Source organism: Chiloscyllium plagiosum, unplaced genomic scaffold, assembly GCF_037043375.1.
Source record: "Chiloscyllium plagiosum isolate Xiang-an unplaced genomic scaffold, Cpla_swu_hap1 HiC_scaffold_16, whole genome shotgun sequence".
NCBI lineage: Eukaryota > Metazoa > Chordata > Chondrichthyes > Orectolobiformes > Hemiscylliidae > Chiloscyllium > Chiloscyllium plagiosum.
Window position 1 is genome coordinate 21271204 of NW_028270154.1, and position 23092 is coordinate 21294295.

General features: G+C 39.5%; 1 protein-coding gene across 3 annotated transcripts in view; it reads left to right on the forward strand.

The window, feature by feature from the left end:
• The first annotated feature begins 97 nt into the window (after positions 1–97).
• Positions 98–23092, forward strand: part of LOC122556519 (E3 ubiquitin-protein ligase SH3RF1-like) — a 75051-nt gene continuing 52056 nt past the window's right edge. For 2 of the 3 annotated variants that reach the window (XM_087995204.1, XM_087995203.1), the window contains exon 1: positions 4542–4934. In XM_087995204.1, the coding sequence (XP_087851330.1) occupies positions 4566–4934 (369 nt within the window). In that variant the 5' untranslated portion in view covers positions 4542–4565. Of the gene's footprint in view, positions 628–4526; positions 4935–23092 lie in introns of those variants that run through there. The other variant, XM_087995205.1, reaches the window with a different exon arrangement.

Consider the following 23092-nt stretch of genomic DNA (forward strand, 5'->3'; position numbering starts at 1 on the left):
CTCTTCAGTGTTTTTTTCACAGGAGCAGTGATATTGTTAGTGGCCCCGACTGGGTGTGGTAAGAGATGAATAACGATGGAAGAGGCTGTCTTGTGCATCCAATATCTTTGGCTTCTTAAGGCTTAGAATAAGTATGACAATATGCAGAGAATTTCCAGCAGTAATGAAGTGGTTAATATTGTCTTGTAATCGGATCGGTGGTGCAGTTTCTGTTCTGGATCTGGGTGGCGTGATCTCACGACTGGATATCTAACTGGACTGAGGTTATTTGGCAAGAAGCCCACTAACAGCAGAATGAGAATCTTTCCTCGTGTTCTAATTTGTTTGAACATTAATGTGATGCACTTACATTGACAAGGAAATTGGACATTTAAATTGCTGTTGTACCTTGCTACTGCATGAATGGGAAAGAAATCGAGGTGCAAAGGCAGTCGAGGGAAACAGCTTTGCAGTAATTTTTGAAGCTTTTGCACAGGTGTCAGAATACTGTTGGCAGTTCTGAGCTGACCCTGACTTTGGAGCAAGAATATGTTAGTATGATTTTCATGAAACACATCCTTTGGAATGGAGAATGATCCATCTTTACTTCTCTCAGGATTCACCTCTTATATCTACTTCAAGTGACAGGTCAGTACCGATTCAAAATGTCTATTGTTAAAAATTCGGAAATCTCTTGTCTGTGTTGGCAAATCCAATGCACTGCAGCCGGGATTGCATCTATAATGAGGAAATTGGAGGTTTCTGAAATAATTTGTCGAATTCATTGACCTATAGTGAACGAGTAACAGGTGGAATGTTACTAAAGGCAGACAGTTCAAATCTCTAGTGTGCAAAAGAAAATGCATTGAAAATACATGAATGAGATTTTATTATTTCTTTGCACTATACTGTATGAACAGTGTTATTTCCATCTTCTGTGATGTGCTGTGATAAGATACTCAACCTTTGATTTTCCTTCGAATGTAAAATAACGAAGTGGAAAGCAAGTATTTCCCAGGGGGAGGGGAGGAAAATGAGACTTTCCTTTTGATACAGTTAAAGCATCTGGATTAAGGTTACTAATTCCAGTACAGTTATAAAATAGAGCAAATGGCTTCATTTCATTGTCAAAATTGATTAACTAAAACAAAGATGAGGGCATCTAAATTGGAATGTATTTGTGTCAGATATTTCCTACCTTTATTGTGGTGTAGTCTTTAAGCTTCATCAAGGTCAGAGATGCAAATGCTGGAGCAGTGAACATTTTTCACTTTTTCCTTGCACCTCTCATACACTAAGGGCTATAATTCTGCTGCCATTTATAACAGAGTCTGCCAGCTCCAAACAACGATACTTACATTGTCAGGTTATACTGACTGCATGTTCTGAATGCCACAACTGTCTGTAATGCTGGGAGCAATAATCTCTAAGGAAACCACAAATACAGAGCAATGAAAATCAGAACACCACCTATCATTTATGAGGAGCAGCTAATTGTTTGGTTTCCACTTTCAAAGAGAGACAAATTTCAGTTAGTCTAGTCAGTATAGTTCACTATGGCAAGTATGTTGTATCGTTCCAAGGTAGATTAAGTTGATATATAAATGTAAATGGGTTAAAGTATTATGTTATGACATGAAGTGGTTTCTGGGAAGCCGTATTGTCATTGCAGGTTAAAGTAGAATTGACACAACTTTAATTCAGAATATATGTAGACATCACTGCTTCCAGCACATTGATGACTAAGACAATACGTACAGTTTTAAACATTCTCCAGACCATGATTACCTACATAGGGGTTCAATGGTAAAGCTAACCAAGCTTTATTTTTCTCCAAACTTAAATTCAGAAAAAACTTGAGGTAAAATTTTACATTTCCGTATTGAGTTTTGCTTATTACCTCTCAGTGTGTGATTAGTGGCAACTGCTGTTAGATTTAGGGCATTTTTGTGCATTGGATTTAATTCAGTTGAGACTGACATACACATGCTCATGCATATCAAACACAAAAGCCTCACCTGTGTCACAGAGAGGAGACATTACTCCACCTGTCAACTTGGTCCCTTAGGCCTTGGGGTAAACTTTTAAATTCTAAGCTGGCCAACTCTCTTTATAATCAATGACAACATAAGTCATTAATCTTTTAGATGGAAATTCTCACGAGATATAAACATTGGAATATAACAGCTGTTGGAATTTCATTATCATTAGAACGGTTATAGAAACAGATGTAACCTGTTCAAGAGAATTGATTGTAAGTGTAAGAATGTGTCACATTAGTAAACTGAACCATGGGCATTGATTATAGATGGTAATTTTTGCCTCCTGTCCCACTTATTAAAGATGCCAATGTGGAAATGAGCCATATAAACCAGAAGGTCCAAGTTTCAATTACCAGTTTATGTTGGAGTTAATGTCACCTGGAAAATCACTTCATGCACTCAACCCCTGTCCTCCTGCACAGTCAAAGAAAGATGACCACCTAGAATTCCCATTCCTGGTTTATATCCACTGCACAGGGCAAAAATGAGGAAAACTGAGTCTAGACTAGAGTTTCTGGAAAAGCACAGCAGGTCAGGCAGCATCTGAGGAGCAGGAAGATCGATGTTTCGGGCAAAAGCCCTTCATCAAGAATCTTCCTGGTGCAGGGCTTTTACCCGAAATGTCGAATTTTTTTTTTCCTGTTCCTCAGATGCTGCCAGACCTGCTGTGCTTTTCCAGCACCACTTACATCCACTGCATCCCATTGGAAAGGAAAATGGCTACTTGGGTTGAGTGCTAGATGGTTGCTCACCCTATTACAAATAAATGAAGATTTCTCATGCTTCATACATAGTGCAAATTCTGGAGGTGAATAATTTCCCAATAATGTTCTCTGGGCTTCAGAGCTCCCTCTTGGAAGCAGAATTATGGGAAATTCAGTATCTCAGCCTTCAATGTTTAAGAGACCAACCTCTTTCATGTGGTGCTGGATTAAGTCATCAATCTGTTTGAGCCATGCAATAAGATTAGTGCTGATCTATTTGTGGCCTTAACTCCAATTTTCTGTGAGCACGTTTGACTACCTTTCAGATCAAAATCTAACATAACCTTGAATATATTCAATGGTCTCCACTACTTGTTATGGAAGAGAATCCTAAAAACTAATAACTAATACTCCTCCTCCATTTGGAAAATGTTTTATTTTGAAGCGAGTTCGAGATGCATTTGGAAGAGGAAACATTCTCTCAGCATCTACTCAAGTCCCTTCAGAATCTGTTTCAATAAGATCACCTTCCATTCTTTAGCACTTCAGTAAATATATGTATTAATAGCTCAACTTTCCTCTTAACAGCTCCTTCATTCCAGGAATCAACCTGGAGAATTTTCTCTGAACTTCCTCCAATGAAAGTATGTCCTTCCTCAAATCAGGAGATTAAACCTGTGTGTAGTACTTTACTATAAGTATGATCTTATCAATATCCTGTACAGTTGCAGCAAGATCTTTCTGTCTTCATCCCTTTGCAATAAAGGCCTGTATTCCATTTGCCTTTTGAAATCTTTGCTCTGTTTGCTGCTGAACCTTTTGTGATTCAAGTACAAGAACATCCTGACTCCTTTGTAGCATAGAATTCTGCAGTCTCTGTCAATTTAAATCATATTCTGGTTTTCTGCTCTTCCCACCAAAGTCAACAGATCCACATTTTCTCACACTTTACTTCATCTGCCTATTTATTCGTTCGAACTGTGTCACTTTGCAGACACTTTATGACTTCTTGTCAATTTGCTTTCCTGCCTAACTTTGTATCATCGGCATTAATACTTGCTTTGATCTTTTGGATCAAATGGGCTGTTATTGTGCTATAATTTCTGTGTAGTGTTATATCTCAGGATGAGTAAATATATTCTTTAGAGGAAGGAAATGGAAGTTATTTAGAAAGCAATTTGATGATTTATGGTATGTTAATGGTATTGTGCATTTCATGCATTACCTTATGAGAGTATTATGGTATAGTAATTTAGTTGCTGGACTAGTAATCATTGACGTCAGCTTTCCTAATGTGGAAAAATGAAAAAAAACCTCTTCACACCACTTGAGGAATTTGAATAAGTAAATGCGAATTTTTCGAAAAATGCTACCATTAGTTATGGTGACCAGGAAACAAATGGATTGCTGTAAAAACACATCTAGTTTGCTAATACCCTTGAAGGAAAGGTATCTGCAGATCTTATCTGTGATTGTCTACACGTGATTCCAGAGCCACAGAAATATAGTTAACATTTAAACTGCTCTGTGAAATGGCCTCGCAAATCAGCCAGTTATATTGAACCATCAAGTTTGTGGTGATTAAAGAAAATGCCTGAACATCAGGTTCTCAATAGGCCTGAGGGATGAGCAATAAATAAAGTGAATCAATAATAAAAAAGCTCAGGCACAGGAAAGAAATGAGTTTTATGAACTATAAAACTCAGTTTCAAATAATAATATGAACAGATTCATAGCAAATGATCAATATCATTTTAATGCTTGAGAAATGAATTGGACCTTTGCTTTGTTTGATTTTCAGAGTGATCGTATTTTGATGACATGATATTGTGGAAGTAGAATGGATGATCTAGCCTTGCTGGACCTGCTGGAATGCCCTGTATGCTTTGAAAGGTTAGACGCTACTGCCAAAGTATTGCCATGCCAGCACACATTTTGTAAACCATGTCTCCAGAGAATATTTAATGCCAGGAAGGAGCTCCGATGCCCAGAATGCAGGACTCCAGTTACATGCAGCATTGAAGAGCTGCCAGTTAACTTGTTACTGGTTCGCCTGCTGGATGGCATTAAGTATGGGCAAAGCAATGTCAGGATCACTCCTGATCGATTGCCTCAGACGCCCTCAAATCAGGAACATGGACAAAGAAGCACAGATACAAGAGGTTTGCAAGCTAGTCTGGTGAACGCAGCCAAGAGCCCCATAGAGAAGGTAATGATTAAGCCATTTCATTCTTATCATGCAGAGTGAAGTGAAAGCATTTTTAAAGGCAAGCATACAGAAAATATCCTGATTGAACCTGTAGGGATGAACCTAGGTTGGTTAAAGTGGATGAGTCAGTAAACAAAGTGGATAAAGTTATATAGAATCTCAAGCATTTCTTGCCTCTGTGATGAAATTGTTCCTTTGCAAAACCTAGATGGGCTCATTTTATTTGTCTGACAGAAGGTTTTATCTAATAAAAATACGTTCCAAATCAAAAGGAAGACATTTAAATCAGAACAGCTGCTCATGTGCTCATACAAAGACAAGAAGTCAGTCTTCTTCATTTTCTTTCTGATCTGTCATAGAAAGATAATGGATAGAAAGTAGTGCTCTAGCACACTAACAATTATTATTACACAAATGGGCATGTGATGAATGTTCGTAATGTATCATTGTTTTTGAGAGTTTATGTTCTAAAGTAGAGGAAAATGGATTTTTGTTTTCAGTTCAATGAAGACATACTTTACTTTCTGACCTTTTTAAAAACAAATTTTTAGCAGTGAATTTTTAAAAAAAGGCACTTCCAAAAAAACAAGCAACTTTAGCAACATGAGCAGCAAGCCACCTAGGGAGATAGTTGCTAGAGTGTTTACCTGGCCCAGAGAGACAGAGAGAAGGAGAGTTCATTCAGACAGAAACAAGCTCATTTAGAATGAGTGGGTCCTTAAGAGCATTGTTGCTAGTGGTCCAAGCAGTAAGAAAGCCAAAACCTAAGGCTGTAGAGGTGTCCGGGGTAAAGCCATTCTACATGGCTGCTGAAGATGTGAAGTTATCGTTCCCTTTTAATTATTGAGTTGAGGTAGATCTAGGGGGGAAAACACACAAAAGAATGCAGAAATATGCTGAAAGAAAACCTATTACAGCTGTGCCAATTGAGCAGGAAGCTACCACAATGGTAGCTCTTCATAGAGGTTTCAGTATCTGTCAGATTGTTGTTAGGGAAAAGGGTGGAATCTTTCTTTATGATATTTGTAACAAGACCATATCAAAGTGTTCTTATATACCACATCATAGTTAGTTTATCTTTTGTGTAATACATTTTATATTCATTTGTGAAAAGTAGCTTATGGCCTCTTATGAATATGTTCAGTGACTGATTTCTGCAGTAAACAGAAAATGTTTGACAAGAATGTATTTATCGGCCTAGTGTGACCTTGGGATCTAACTTATCTAGTATTTTCATCAACTGGGATCAGTTGCTGATAAACACCACTGGGAGGGTGACAAGGCTATGTACTCTGGATGAAGGCTTTAAATGTTCATCACAAAGTGTGTCTCTTTCTGACTGAACTGATTGAAAACTGAAAGATAGAACTGCTGGACGTTTCCTGTCGCAGGTACTGAAAGAACCAACAAAGAAAAAAATTGACCTTGTCATCATCAAAGAGAGCTGGATATATAAATTTGAAACTGATGAATTTAGAGGGCAACAGGGAAAGGTCTGGAGATTGGGTTGAGTTGGGTAGCTCTTTTGGGAGCTGATAGAGACACGATTGGCCAAATGGCCTCATTCTGTACTGTAAATTTGATGATTCAATCACTAATTTGCCTCCTATACATACTGTCCATGACAGTATTGAGTGAAATCACCAATATACGGTACTTGTGCAAGTAAAATTCTGCCTTCACATTGGGGATGCTCTCCATTGTGCTTTGTGGCTGTAATACTATACTAAATGAGACAGATTTCAAACAGATGTCGCAACACAAGACAGGGTATGCAAGAGACACTGTGGACCATCAACATCAGCAGAATTATAGCTCATGAACCAGCATGTGCTCCAATTTACTAATATTATCAAGCCAGGGGGTCAACCCTGATCCAATGAAGGGTGTAGGAGGACATGCCAGAAGCACCACGAACTATAACATTAAAAGAAGGTGTCAACCTGATGAAGCCACAGCACAGGACTACCTGCATGCCAAACAACATAAGCAGCAAGTGATTGACATATCTAAACAATTCCACAACCAACCGATCAGATCTAAGCTCTAAACTTTTGCTAGATGCAGTCATGAATGGTGATGGGCAATTAAGCAACTCACTGAGGAGGAGCCTCCACAAATACCCCCATCTTCAATAATGGGGGAGCCCAGCAAAACATACAGTGGAAACATTTACACAATTAAACTAATTGACAAATTAGGAACAGATATTTGGGCCAGACATGAGTGGGTTTTTTTTTAAGAGATTTTCTCCTGTAAAGACTGAAATTTTGTACAGTATAGGCGATAATATTCCTTGTAGACTATATATGGGGCATTCCTGAAGCTGACTTAGAAAGGAAAGATGTCCACTTATATTGGGGAGTCCTTTTGCCACTCTCATGACCTACATCTGTCTGAGTGGAAAGCTGTAGTTCATGCATACATTATGATATAACTGTGTCTGATATGCCTAAATTAGTAAAATTTCTCTATGATTCTGAGTTCCTCAGCTTCTGAACTGCAGTGAGAAATTAAAAAGGTAACCAGTACAATTCCATTGGAAAAACCACCATCTGCAAGTTCCCCTCCAAGTCACGCACCATGCTGTCAATGCTTCAATGCTGTTGGGTCAGAATCCTGGTACTGCCTCCCTAAAGGCATTGGGAGTGTACATCTGGTAGGATTCCAGAGCTCAGATCTGATCTACCACTGCCAAATGGATTGCAGTGGTCAAAAAGGCAGTGCCAACTCCACCTTCTTAAGGACAACTAAGGAAGGACAATAAATGCTGACTGAGAAACAAATACCTACATCCCATGATTAAATTTTGAAAAAGGGTCAGAATTAGAATTCCTACAGTGTAGAAACAGGCCCTTCAGCCCAACAAGTCCACATCGATACTCCGAAGAGCAACCCACCCAGACCCATTCTCCTACATTCACCCCTGACTAATGCACCTAACACTATGGGCAATTTAGCATGGCCAATTCTCCTAACCTGCACATCTTTGGACTGTAGGAGGAAACCGGAGCACCCGGAAAAAACCCACACAGACACAGGGGAGAATGTGCAAACTCCACGCAGACAGTTGCCTGAGGTGGGAATTGAACCCAGTCCCTGGTCTGTGAGGCAGCAGTGCTAACCACTGAGCCACCGTTGCTTAATTCCCTGCCTGGGGAATGGTTGAAGTTACCTTGATGAATGTTTTTAAGACAGATTTTTGAACAGTAAAGGAATTAAGGGTTATAGTGAGAGGGTGGATAAGTGGAGCAGAGTCCACTAACAGATCAGTCACAATCTTATTGCAAGGCGGAGCAGACTTTGTTTGGGGAGGCGGGGGTGGTCAGATGGCCTACTCCTACTCCAATTTTTTATGTTCTTATCACCATATTTTAAGGTCTGGATCATCTACCCACAATCCTTTATCTTGCTTTATGACGGTGGAATAAAATCTAATTTGCCTTGACTGAATCAAAGGGATTTTTTTATTAATGTCATTTCGAAGACACCAGTAAGCATTCACATCATTTTGCCATCCATCTGATTCAAGTGTTCTGCTATCATGTCTGTTATTTGTACTACGTTGCCTAGGAAACCTGCTTGACACTGTGGTTTGTGCAGCAGACTGCTCATGTCCAAATAGTATCCACTTAGGTCTTGCATCAGAGCAACAGCACTTTTACAATCTGTGATCGTGTAGATCAATGGCAAAGAGCAAGCCCTACTAAAAAACTGTTCACTGTCCTGTATACATTATTTTGTAAAGAGAGATCAAACTGAGCAAGGATTACAAAAGCATGGCTCAGTGCACTTACTATCAATGCTTAAGACCCTCAGCAATAAGAGGAATTGTATTGTAAGATTTAGCTTCAGGATAGCAAATGATCACGCCATGTTAGAAACATTTTCTTGTCAGTAGAAACATGAGTAGTTTGAGACTGTGTCACAGACAGTAATGTTTAAAATGAGACAAACACACTCTCCCTGTTTATTTGAATTGAAACAAAAGCAAGATCTTATTTGTTAAAAATGAAATCTTTCCACTCTCTGTAGTAATTAAGGAGTGTGTCAGCCCTAATTGAAGGCTCCATTTATAATGCGAATTCTAAGTAAAATTCAATAGTCTGCCCCACTCTTGCTGTGTCAATACCTTCAAGGCACTAAGTACCATGGTTGTGCCATCTGCATTTTCAGTATTAATTATTCTTGAATTGCCAGCTAGCTTCACAATGCCAACTACCCTCATTTACCAGCTGTACATATTGTGTTAGCTATCTCTTCAGGTCAAACCAGTACATTACCCACATTCTTCACAGCACTAACGGAGTTAGTTGTACCAAATGTCCATAGGCATTAATTATCCTCACTGTGCTAATTAATCACACAGATTACACTCCTAGCAAGAATTACTCTTAGTGTGCCAGCTATTTATACGGAGTTACCATGTTCTTAACAAAGCTTTACTTATTTAGCAGTGGTCTCCCCTTCAGCAAAAGGTAACTAGTCAGCTTCCAGTGCAATCTTAAATACCTGGTTGAGAAAGCCTCTTTGACAGTACTCAGGTAGTACAGAATTCGGGTGTCATCTTACAGCTAAGAGGTTAAACCCAGGTTACCTTAGCCCAGGGGTGGGGAAGCTGCGGCCTTAAGGCCGCATGCGGTCTTCTAGGCCATTGTGTGTGGCCTTTTGAATGAATCCAAATTTTGCAGAACAAATTTTTTTTTTGTCCTTTTTTATTATTTTTGTTTTAATCTTAAAACGGATGTATTTAAAATACCAGAGTAAAAGAAAATTCAACTAAATAATCCTCACAGACTGACCGCCACAATTAAAATATTGGTAAGTCATTGGTGAACAGGAGGATTCTTGTGAATCATTTGAAGAATACGCAGCTGTTATAGACTTATTAATTGGAGAATACAATGAAAGGTTCTCTGACTTTGAGAATCATGACATCACACTCAAATTAGATTTCAACCTCACCTAGTTGATGTGTCCAAGGCGCCTAAAGAACTACAGGTAGAATTGATTGAGGTCTCAGAAGATGACATTTTAAAGTCCTTATTTGACGCTAAGAAAGATCCGATTGAAATATGGAAAAATGCAATAGAATACTCATACCTTCCGCAACATGCACGAGAAATGCTTTCTTGCTTTTCAACCACTTATTGCTGCGAATCTACATTCTCCTACTTAACCAAAATCAAGATGCCCTTAAGGTCACAAATGACGGATATCCATCTAGAGGATCAGCTAAAACTGCAGACCTCCATGCTGCAATCAAATATTCAAATGCTTTCCTACAAAAAGCAGTCACAACAAAGTCATTAAATGGTTAGTTAACTTTAGAATTAACATATTTTTCATTCTTTTTAGTTAGTTAGTACATAGTAGTTAGATTTTTACAAAATAATGTGAATTTTGAAGATTATATAATTGAAGTTTCTTGAATGCAGACTTATTAGATTATAACTAATATAATGCGGCTTTCCAACATGAAAAAGTTCCCCACCTCTGTCTTAGCCTATTCTAGCGGAGGGCAATGTTACAGAAAATCAGGCAATGTATGATCTAAAACTTTGATAAGGTCAACTAACACGATGTTGAGGTCATGATGTATAATGAACCTGTGCCTAGTCAGGATGGCAGGGACAACAGGTATGGTTTGTACAATTTGCTCATCTCAAAGATTTAAGTGCACAGCCCTGCACTAAATGCACAGCTGGATAATTACACACTCAGCAAACAGTCCAGGAGGAACATGGCCAGTGTAAGTCACAGCTAGTCTGTACTTATGGTCAGATGGTAGCACAGAATTTAAGCATTGCTGACAAAAAAAATGGTCACGCTTCTTCAAAGATTTTTGACTTGCACCGATCGGGCCGATTCACAACAAATGCCAAAGTAAAGGGAAAGCAGCACTTATAGTGTATGAAACGATAGTTCTAACAGATAACTGCCAAGCTTTGTTTAAATTTAAACCAAGCAGATTGTGAGTCATAGCGTTTTTACAGTATAGAAATAGGCTCTTCAGCCTATCCTGTTCATGCATATCATCAAACATCCTTCATGCATATCATCAAACATCTATCATCCGTCCAATTTCCCAGAACTTAACCCAGATCATGTTTTCTATAGCATTTCAAGTGTTCACCTAAATAGTTCTTAAATGTCTTGAGGGTTCTCACCTCTACCAACAGGCAGTGAATTCCAGGTTCCCACAACTCTCTGGGTGAAAAAGTTTTGCTAGAAATCTCTTCAAAACCTCCTGCGCCTTTCCTTAAAACTGTGTTCCCTGGTTGTTGACTCCTCTACCAAGAGGCTCCCAGCCTCATTCCTGATGGGATTTTGCCCTAAACGTCAATTTTCCTGCTTCTCAGATGCTGCCTGACCCGCTATGTTTTTTGAGCACCACACGCTTGCCTCTTCCCTCTACCAAGAGTAAACAGTTCTCCCTGTCTATGCCCATCAGAACTTTGGACACTTTAATGGACCCCACCCCCTTCAGCCTTCTCTTATCTACAGAAAGCAATTTCAGCCAATCTAGTCTGTCTTTATAACTGAATTGCTTCATTTTAGGCAACCTCCTGGTGAATCTCTTCTGCACCTTCTAGTGTAACCAAATCCTTCCTATAGTGTGACAACCAGAACTGCACGCAATACCCCAACTATGTCCTCACTAACGTAATATATAGCTTCAACATAGCCCCCTTGTTCATGTATTCAATGCCTTGACAAATAAAAACTAATATCCCATAAGCCATCCTAAGTGCCTTATCTACTTATCCTGCTACCTTCAAGGATCTATGGACATGCTCACCAAGGTCCATCTGATCCTCTATACTTTCTAAGTTCCTACTATTCAATGTGTATCCTAATGCCTTGTTAATCCTTCCAAAATGCAGTACCTCACACTTTTTTCAGTATTAAATTCAATTTGTTGCTGTTCTGTTCAACTGACCACCAAATCTTACTGATTCAAACACCTACATTTGTGTCACATCATTAATGAACACGACAAATGGAAGGGACCCTGCACTGAACCCTGTGGTACACCTCTGGGCACTGGTTTCCAGTCATATAAACACCCTTCAGCTATCACTTTCTGCTTCCTGGCACTAAACCAATTATTCAGCCTTTTTTTTTCAAAGCCTGCCATGACCTGACCCCTTCCTCCAGCCCTACAATGTCCTCCAGCCCTGCAACCCTCTGAGACACTAGTACTCTTACAATTCAGGCTTTCTGAGCAATCCCAGTTTTAATTTACTTCACCAATGGCAACCATGTCTTCAGCCGCCAGAACCCCTAACTTTGGAATTTCCTCCCTAAAATTTCCTGTCACTCCACCACCTTTCTTTCTTCCTTTTTGACGTTCCCTAAAATCTACCTTTGACTAAACCTTTGGTCATCTGTCCTATCATGTCCCCATTTGACTTGAAACACAAACTTGAAATGTTTGACAAAGCATCTCAGGAGCATTTTACTCAGAAAGGTACCTTTATAAATACAGAATTATGTTGCTTTGGACCAATTGAAATACATGAGTTCAATCATGATTCTTCTTGCTGACTATGAGTTTGTAAATTGTGCCTCACTGAAAAGATTCAAATATGCCAATTATGATGGTTAACATTGAGGATAGCTACATCAAAAATGTGAAGGTGACGATCATTATAGATTCAGCATAGGTTCGCCCATGACTTTGAGATAATTGATTATCACATTAGGTGGAAATTTTTAAGTAGCATGGAATGTGAAGAATCCATATCTTTGGTAGTGGACAGAATAACAGGAAAAAGGAGATAGCTCGTACTTACACAACACATTTCATGGCCTTAGGATCTATTAAAGTGTTTCATAAGGGCAACTGGGGAAGTCCCACCCTTACCAGTAATGTCCACATCCCATTCAAGAATTAAAAAAAAACTCAATGGGCACTCAATTAGAGAAGTGTACCAATGTCGAAAATCAACAATGTTGTCTGAAATTTTAATAAAGATTGAAATTGTTGTGGAGAGAGATAGAAAAGGTCTCCCTGAAATAATTACAGTCCAAGGTTGTAGTGAGTGAATTGAATAACATTAGTATTAGTAAAACAGGAGAATTGAAGAAATTAATGGGAATGAAAATCAATAACTCCTGGGACCCAAAAGCCTGGAAGATGAAAAAGATTACAACACAAATAATGAATGCATTAGTGAATATCTTTTAAAATTCTATTAATTCAAATTCCAATTAATTCAATGCTGCCTGCAGTTTGGAATTTTCCAGATGTAACTCCACTTTTTAAGAAAGGAGGGGGAGAGAAAATCTCAGTTAGCCTGAGATCAGTAGAAACTGGAAAATACTGGAATTTATTACAAAGGATGTAATTGCTGTATATTTAGAAAATTGATGAAGCAGAGTTAACATAGATTTATGAAGAGGGAACCATGTTTGATAAATCTAATAGAGGTCTTTGAATCTGTTCCTATCAAAATTGATAAGGTGGAGCAAGGACTCTGAAATTGTTCTGTTCTAGGGCTTTCTGTAGTAGTTTCTTAAAATAATATTCAGCTCCTCTATTCTTCCTGCCAAAATGCATAATCTCACATTTGAATTCTGATATAGATAAATGTGACGTTATCCACTTGGTAGCAAAGAGAGGAAATCAGATTATTATTTAAATAATGATAAATTGGGGTGGGGGCAGGGGGAGAATCTTAAACAAAACCTGAATATCTTCATGCACCAGTCGCTGAAACTAGTCACCCTGATTTTGATCAGTGAAGGCATTGCTGTGAGAAATGAACTGCGAAAAGGCTGTCAGCTGTGCAATGGCTGTCCTAAACACATCATTCTTGCTGTATAAAGTGTAAACTCATGAACAGTTCACTTTTGGTTGTAGAAAGTGCCCTGGAAGAGTAAGTGAGCTCAAAATTTAAGTAACACATAAAGCCTTTGCAACATGAATGGTGCTTGCCATTAATGGGATACTACCATCAAATGTCAAGATGATCAGCTTGTCATGCAAATAAGTTATGTGGTATATGAATTTCAGTGCCTATGTGATGCTAGGTACATATGCCATTCATCCCAAACTCTGGCAAATTGTCTCAAACAGTATAGCTTTTCAGCTCTTAGCAAGAAGCAACATACTGATCATACCCAACTGGCTAGTATTTGCAAAATGCATGACACGCATATGGAACATTAGATATGATGCTGCAATTACATATTTGTTAAATAATCTTGAGTGTATGAAGAGCTCTGCTGACAGCCAATTTAGGATTGTCAGATGACCCTGTAGTGGAAGGCACAATTATACAACACAGGGCCTTGTTTTTACATACAAAAATAACATACATATACCCTGTGTCTGTTTCAATTTAGCAAATAACATGACAGACATTGTCTGGTTCAATTCTCAGATCAAAATCTTGACTAATCAGAGTTAGTCTGCCTAGTTTAAAATTTAGCTTATTAGTTAGGTATCAGTCATTATTAACTGATGCAATGCCCATGGTAACGCCTCTAACCAATCATAGACCACTTCCAACCAATCAGCTATTCTCTCATATAGTATAAATGTTTTTTTTTTACTTTGGTATTTTCTGTAATTGTCAAGAGCAGTGCAATATGAAATGCTTTGACAAAATTTGTCTTTTTTTTCAACAATATTCAAATGTGTACTTTGTAAAGAAGTAGTAGCAGCTGTGAGAACCGTTTTCAGAAATATCTTGGAGAAGGCACAAGAGGAGCATCAGTTGGCCTGAGACCCCTCCCAGATTCTCTTAATGCAGCACCAAAGGCATCAAAACTTGAATGCTGAGAAGGATATGAGAAAGGTGATGCCTTTCAAGGGGCAGGGAAGAAAGGGAATGATACTTAGAAACCCGAAAACTCAACTGAAAGTGTTTAGCCATCATGTCCAAGAAGGACTTAACAGGTAAATGTTAGTAAATGTAGCTTCAATTGTCACCTTATCCCTACTAACCTCATACACTGCTCAATGTACCCCACCCCTAACTGACTTCTGCTGCAGAGGGCTAAGACTGAAGCCATGCTGATTGCTATTGCAAGGCCTGCTTATTGTTAAGCAGAATTGTGGTTCCAGATAATAAGACCAAATGAAATAGGAACAGAAGCAGCTATTTGGCCTCAGTGGGATCATGGCTGATCTGACATTCTTCACGGCCATTTTCCTTTCCCTATAGCCCTTCGTTCCCTTACTGATCAAGAATCTATCTATCTCAGCCTTAAATATACACAAGCACTCTGCCTCCACAGTTCTCTGTGGCACGGAGCTCCAAAGACTCACAACCCTTTTAAATTGCCTGTTTATTCTGAGACTATGTCCTCTGATCTTAGACTCCCCAGTGAGGGGAAACAACCTCTCATATTTACCCTGTCAAGCCCCTTAAGAATTATATCTGTTTCAATGAGATCATAAGTCCAGTGACTAGAGTTCCAACCTGTTTAACTTTTGCTCATCGAATAATCCCTCCATACCACGGATCATTCCAGTGAACCTTTTTTGAACTGCCTCTCATGATATCTTTCCTTTAAATAAAGTGACCAAAACTGCTCCCAGTAGTCTTGATGTTATCTCAGCAGCACCTTGTATAGTTGCAGTAAGAATTCCTGACTCTTATACTCCGATCTCTTGAAATAAGGGCTAATACCAATGCACAAAAGGCTTGCTGAGTCTTATAATATTCCAGGAAGTTTTGCTTTTCAATACAGATTATGAGGATGGCTGAGGTGCCCCTCTGGGAAGTGACTGTAGCTTTATCATGCACAAAGCTGCTCTCCTACTGCAGGATGATGTATTCTTAGTCTCACTGCTGTCAAGACTGTTGCCTCCTATTTTGAGATGGAACAGCCCAAAGCAATGGAACTGTCAAAGCCCAGAGTTGCTCAGAGCATTCTGCAGTCTCCCCCATTGACAGTCAGCTATGCTGGTGCCATTGGGGAAACTCTGGAAGGAACAGTGTGTCAGGCAAAGGCATTCACCTGGCTAAGAAAATGCACCTGGTTGAAAAATCCAGTTTTGCATTTATTATGAGAAGGGTTGCTGTTTTGTTCTTTTTGTTGTCTAAATTTTATTTTGGGCTTTTTGCTAAGCATCAGTGGAACAGCAAAGTGGCAGCATATTTAAAGGAATCTATGTTTAATTAACTGCTCACAGATGGACCATCAAAATGATGGCTTCCAAGATGCCCTTTCCCTTTCTCTTTCTCTTCCACCACTTTTGTCCTCCTCTTCCTCCTCATCCCAATGCCCACAGACATTAAATAGTGGCAAAGACTGTTTTCTCATGTGTGAACCAGATTGTGTAGCACACAACAGATCACGAGGAATTTGGAGACACCCTCCAGTGAGTATTGTAAAATTCCCACTAAGCAATCAAGGCAATGGAGCTCTTGACTAATGATTTTGTTCCACAAAGTTGCTCGTGTCAATAGAGCTCTCATTTTACCAGCACTCCCCTTGTGTGTTCAGGTGGCGTGGAATAGTGTCAGAAGCCATGTGTAAAGGGTAGCCTTGTAAAAAAGAAATTACCTTCTGATTCTTCATGATGGCTCAAATAAAGCAAAGGATGGAAGCATTGAGACTGCTACCAGAGAACAAACATTGAGTTGCATATTGCTCTATGCATCACCAAACATCAACTGCATGTTATCAAACTGATACTTTTGCTGTTTGGAACTTTGAGTTGGTATGCATATACAGATATATGTGTATTGTCTATCAGTATATTTCCCATCATTTGAGAATCCCATTACCCTGTCAGAGCCAAGTGCTTACTTCAGATACTGACAAGTTTAAGAAAAGCCAATGGTGTCACCCACTGAAAGGCCTACTTCTGTACCTAAGTCATTTGTTTGCAAAGCCAGTGTTCTGATGACCATGAATATACCTGAGAGCAGCAAGGTAGAATATCAAATCTTAGATTTCTAAAGAGCAGTGCAATATTAGAGAAAGAAAAAAATCATGGTGTAGTACAGCGCAGAAGAATCCCATTCAGCACATTGAATGTTCAAAGAGCACTCCAGTTAGTCTTCCTTCCTTTCAGGTTTCACCACCCTATAGGTAGTGCATTTCAAGTCTGAACTGTTCCTTGCTAATTATTGGGTACATAACTTCTCCAGGAATAAAAAAACCTGAAAACACATTTACTACTGTATGACTGAAACTATTCTCATCTCTGGCTATTGTGAAATCTCAAAAGGCTTAATGTGTTAACTACAATATCCATCAACTTAATGCAGACATTATAATTCATAAAGCGATTCTGTAATATGTGTATCTCTGCTTCTGGACTTCACTGCTTATAGACTTGTGAGGATTCATCTGTTTCTCTGAGTGTAGATGGTTGCTTGCAGTAAAGTGCAAAATATTTTCTTTAAAGCTGACAATACTATGACAACAGCAGATTATTGACTGACTCCCTGTACACCCACAGTGCACCTACCCATTGTGCTCATGCTTCCAAAAAGAACACCTTCCTTGCATTGTTGATGCTTGTCATTGACCTCACTACATTGTGCATTAAAGATGTAGCAAATAAAGATAAGTTGGGTTCATTCCATCATTTCCACTGCTTCTTGTGATTAACAATACCCCAGGCTTCATGTATTCCATTGTTGAAAGGAACATAACACATTTTGAGCTGTGAAGGTTGTTTGTGAACGGCTGTAAGGATCCATTACTACTTTTTCCTTCCCAATTTAATACAGGTACAGCTACCCTGCCCTGCCATCAATTCAAACCCTTCCTGCACCATTGTTACATCAATTGTTTACAGTGACATCAATTTCAAAGTTGCAAAGAGCTTCCTTTTTCAGCTGTTTTGGAACAAGGGATTGGATCCATGATGCTGGAGCATAGAAATAGGATCAGAGCACTCAGCCTCATAATGCCAGTGCACTAGAAGATTTGTAACAAAAATAGAAACTACTGGAGAAACTCAGCAAGTCTGGCAGCATTTGCGGAGAGAAAACAGAGTTAATGTTTCAAGCCCAGTGACACTTCTTCAGAAATTATAGAGTCATAGAGATGTACAACATGGAAACAGATGCTTCCGTCCAACTCGTCCATGCCGACCAGATATCCCAACCCAATCTGGTCCCACCTGCCAGCACCCGGCCCATATCCCTCCAAACCCTTCCTATTCATATACCCATCCAAATGCCTTTTAAATGTTGCAATTGCACCAGCCTCCACCACTTCCTCTGGCAGCTCATTCCATCCACATACCACCCTCTGCATGAAAAAATTGCCCCTTAGGTCTCTTTTATATCTTTCCCCTCTCACCCTAAACCTATGCCCTCTAGTTCTGTTCTCCCCGACCCCAGGGAAAAGGCTTTGTCTATTTATCCTATCCATACCCCCTATGATTTTTATAAACCTCTATAAGGTCACCCTCAGCCTCTGACACTCCAGGGAAACAGCCCCAGCCCCAGCTGTTTCAACCTCTCCTTATAACTCAAATCCTCCAACCCTGGCAACATCCTTGTAAACTCTTTCTGAACACTTTCAAGTTTCATAATACCTTTCTGATAGGCAGGAGACTAGAATGTATGCAATATTCCAACAGTGGCCTAACCAATGTCCTGTACAGCTGCAGCATGACCTCCTAACCTCTGTACTCAATACTCTGAGCAATAAAGGAAAGCATACCAAATGCTGCCTTCACTATCCTATTTATCTGCGACTCCACTTTCAAGGAGCTATACTCCAAGGTCTCTTTGTTCAACAACACTCTCTCGGACCTTACCATTAAGTGTATAAATCCTGCTAAGATTTGCTTTCCGAAAATGCAGCACTTCACATTTATCTAAATTAAACTCCATCTGCCACTTCTCAGCCCATTGGTCTATCTGATCAAGACCCTGTTGTAATCTGAGGTAACCTTGTTCGCTGTCCACTGCAGTTCCAATTTTGGTGTCATCTGCAAACTTACTAACTATACATCTTATGCTCACATCCAAATAATTTATGTAAATGATGAAAAGTAGTGGACTCCGCACCGATCCTTGTGGCACTCCACTGGTTGCAGGCCTCCAGTCTGAAAAACAACCCATCACCACCCTCTGTCTTCTACCTTTTGAGCCAGTTCTGTATCCAAATGGCTAGTTCTCCCTGTATTCCATGAGATCTAACCTTGCTAACCAGTCTCCCATGGGGAACTTGTCGAATGCCTTACTGAAGTCCATATAGATCACATCTACAGCTCTGCCCTCATCAATCATCTTTGTTACTTCTTTAAGAAACTCAATCAAATTTGCGAGACATGATTTCCCACATACATGATTTACCACATAGCCATGTTGACTATCCTTAATCAGTCCTTGCCTTTCCAAATACATGTACATCCTGTCCCTCAGGATTCCCTTCAACAACTTGCCCACCACCGACGTAAGGCTCACTGGTCTATAGTTCCCTGGGTTGTCCTTACCACCCTTCTTAAACAGTAGCACCACGTTAGCCAACCTCCAGTCTTTCGGCACTTCACCTGTGACTATCGATGATACAAATATCTCAGCAAGAGGCCTAGCAATCACTTCCCTAGCTTCCCGCAGAGTTCTATGGTACACCTGATTACGTCCTGAGGATTTATCCACTTTTCTGCTTTTCAAGACAGACAGCACTTCCTCTGATGTAATGTAGACATTTTTCAAGATGTCGCCATCTATTTCCCTACAGTCTATATCTTCCATATCCTTTTCTGCAGTAAATGCTGATGCAAGATACTCATAGTATCTCCCCCATCTCCTGCGGCTCCACACAAAGGCCGCCTTGATGATCTTTGAAGGGCCCTTTCTCTCCCTAGTTACCCTTTTGTTCTTAATGTATTTGTAAAAACCTTTTGGATTCTCCTTAACTCTGTTTGCCAAAGCTATTTCATTTCCCCTTTTTGCCCTCCTGATTTCCCTCTTAAGTATACTCCTACTGCCTTTGTACTCTTCTAAGGATTCACTTGATCTATCCTGTCTATACCTGACATATGCTTCCTTCTTTTTCTGAACCTAACCCTCAATTTCTTTAGTCATCCAGCATTTTCTATACCTACCATCCTTTCCTTTCACCCTAACAGGAATATACTTTCTCTGGACTCTCATTATCTCATTTCTGAAGACTTCCTATTTTCCAGCCGTCCCTTTACCTGCGAACATCTGCTCCCAAACAGCTTATGAAAGTTCTTGCCTAATACCATCAAAATAGGCCTTTCTCCAGTTTAGAACTTCAACTTGTAGATCTGGTCTATCTTGATTATAGCTAGGAAAAAATGATATTTTAGAGGGAAACATGAGCAGACAGCCAAGAGAGAAAGACAGTTAGGCAGAAAAAGGAATGATAGTAAGCCAGAAAAAGGAGAAAAGTAATAATCGGAACCCTGAGTAGGTGAAAATGGATTGGCTGTGCTGAAAGTAACTAATACTATGCTTTTCCAGCACTACATTCTCGACTGTGATCGCCAGCATCTGTAGTTCTCACTTTCTTCGAGTATTATGAAAAGGCCTGAGTTGGGCGTTAGGTAAAGAATATAGAAAGAGGTATTCGGGCTTCTTTTCTTGGCTTACTATCAACCATCCTTTGTCCACTTAACTTCCTTTCTGTCTCTCTGGGCATCATCTCTACCTATCCGCTTACTCCTTTTACCTCTACACCTTGTCATCAGCATGAATGCTACCTTTTCCTAGCTACTATCAGTTCTGAAGAAGGGCCACTGGACTTGAAATGTTAACTCTGCTTTCTCTCCACGGATGCTTCCAGACCCGGTGAGTTTCCCCAGTAATTTCTGTTTTTGTTTCATATTTCCAGCATTTGTAGTTTTTGTTTACAAGAGCAAGATTTTTCAGCATAATATAAATGGTGTTCCTATCATAATATACAGTAGCTGAAGCTTATATTAAATATTTGCTCAATATTTATAGCAATAGGCATTTTGTATTCCGTCATTGTAACTGAACCACTTTTACATTATTTACAACAAAGGGACTCTTTCTAAGGAGATACGGTAATCAGGTTAATTCCTGAATATTTGCAGTTGGACTTCTTTAATAGAGTTTATAGTAAAGAGGCTCTTTTTACACTACCTCCTTTTGATATTTTGAATTCACAATATTACCAATCAAAGGGAGATTGTCAGATTAAAGGCATTTTGTGTTGAAAACCCACAGTGTGGGGGCTTTTGTGCAAATGCTTTTGATATGCTGGCAGCAGAGGCACGCGATGTCATCAGACCTCAGTCTGTGCAATACATTATGAGACATTAAGGCATTCATGTGCTGTCAGCGTAGGTTTGGTCTGAACCCACATTGTAGTGTGTAATGAGCTTCTTTTGTTACTTAATCGCTGGTTCTGTCAAGGATTATATAAACAGGTGTTAAAGTCACAGGCAAGAATATTGTTGTTGATAAATTTCCTTCCTACATTATCATCACTTATATGGTAATCAATACAGTAACAGCACACAGATTGAGCTCTGTACAGAGATTACAGCCTGTGCAATGTTAACAGGCAGTATTAACACCTTAGAATGATAACTCAGACATAACTGACACCTTGAACTTGATATTGCTGAAATAGTGTTCACACCTTAGTTATAATACTGTTTCAGCAATATCAGGTTGGAAGTGGAATTAATGTTTCTCTCATCATTCTGAAGGTGAGTGTGCAAAGTTACTATGCATGAATAAATCTGACAATATTTTAGAATTTCATGTATCTCAACATGGAATGTCTCTGAATAACAATATCGATGGACAAATGTCACCACACAGGTCATGGAGTCAATTACAGCACAGATGGAGGCTTTTCAGCCCATCGATCCATGTCATTATCAAATATCTCTGAGAGTATGGAATGGACTGTGCATCAACTGTATGCAGTACTGCATGTATGGCTTAACGTGTGTGCCATCTTAGTGCTGTCTTGGGTAGAAAGTTGGAACATTCATATAGATCACAGGTGGAAAGCATTAAATATTCACTGCTGCATTGTGGCAGTAGTATACAAGATATGCTTTGTATTTCACCAATGGAACCTTTTCCACTTTGAAGAAAAACAGCAGCAGATACAGAGCAACACCACCACTTGCAAGTTCTGCTTCAAGTCTCACAACATCCTGACTTGGGATTATATCAACATTCCTTCACTGTTACTGGATCAAAATTCTGGAACTCCCTTCATAACAGCATTGTGAATGTATCAAGGACTGTAGCAGTTCAAGAAGTCACCTTCTCCGGATCAGTTAGGGGTGATCAATAAATGCTGGCCTAAGCAAAAATACACTCATCCCATCTTTGAACTTTTTAAAATAACTGTTGTCTCAGAATATAATGATGGTAATTATGATTGAACATTGTTGAATCTCTGTTGAGGCCAGGACATAAGAAATGCGAGTAGGTCATTCGTCCTCAAGCTTTTCCTGCCATTCTAGAAGATCTGTCCCAGGGCTCAACTCTTCTTTTATGCCAGCTCATTATAGCCCTCAACTCTCCAAAATTCCAAAAATCGATCTGCCTCTTCTTTAAATACTTTCAGTAATCTAACGCAACTCTTTGGGATAGGGAATTCTAGACATTCACTTGAGAAGAAATCCTCTGAACTCTGTTTCCAGTGGTCTTGCAGGATTTCTTACTAAAGTGTTTAAACACCCTTCTCCTCACTCTCTGACACACACCATAAATACACGTGTTAGTAGGAGGAAACCCTGCCATCTGAAGCTGCTGATAATCTCAGTGCCAAAGCCCAGTAGTGGTTCTGACAGAAATTGTTGCAAGCAAGAAACATAGTTTCATCAAGGGCAGGTCATGTCTCTCAAACCTCATTGAGTTTTTAGAGAAGGTAACCAAGCATGTAGATGAGGGTAGGGCAGTTGACGTGGTATACATGGACTTCAGTATAGCCTTTGATAAGGTTCCACATGGTAGGCTGTTGGAGAAAATGCAGAGGCATGAATTTGAGGGTGATTTAGCAGTTTGAATTCGAAACTGGCTTTCTGAAAGAAGGCAGCGAGTGGTGGTTGATGGAAAATATTTAGCCTGGAGTCTCAATGGCTAACATCCAGTCCTGGACCAAAAACAGGAACTCCTGGAGAAACTCAGCAGGTCTGGCAGCATCTGTGGAGAGAAAGCAAAGGTAAATATGGAAAATGTTCAGCCTGGAGTCCGGGTACTAGAGGT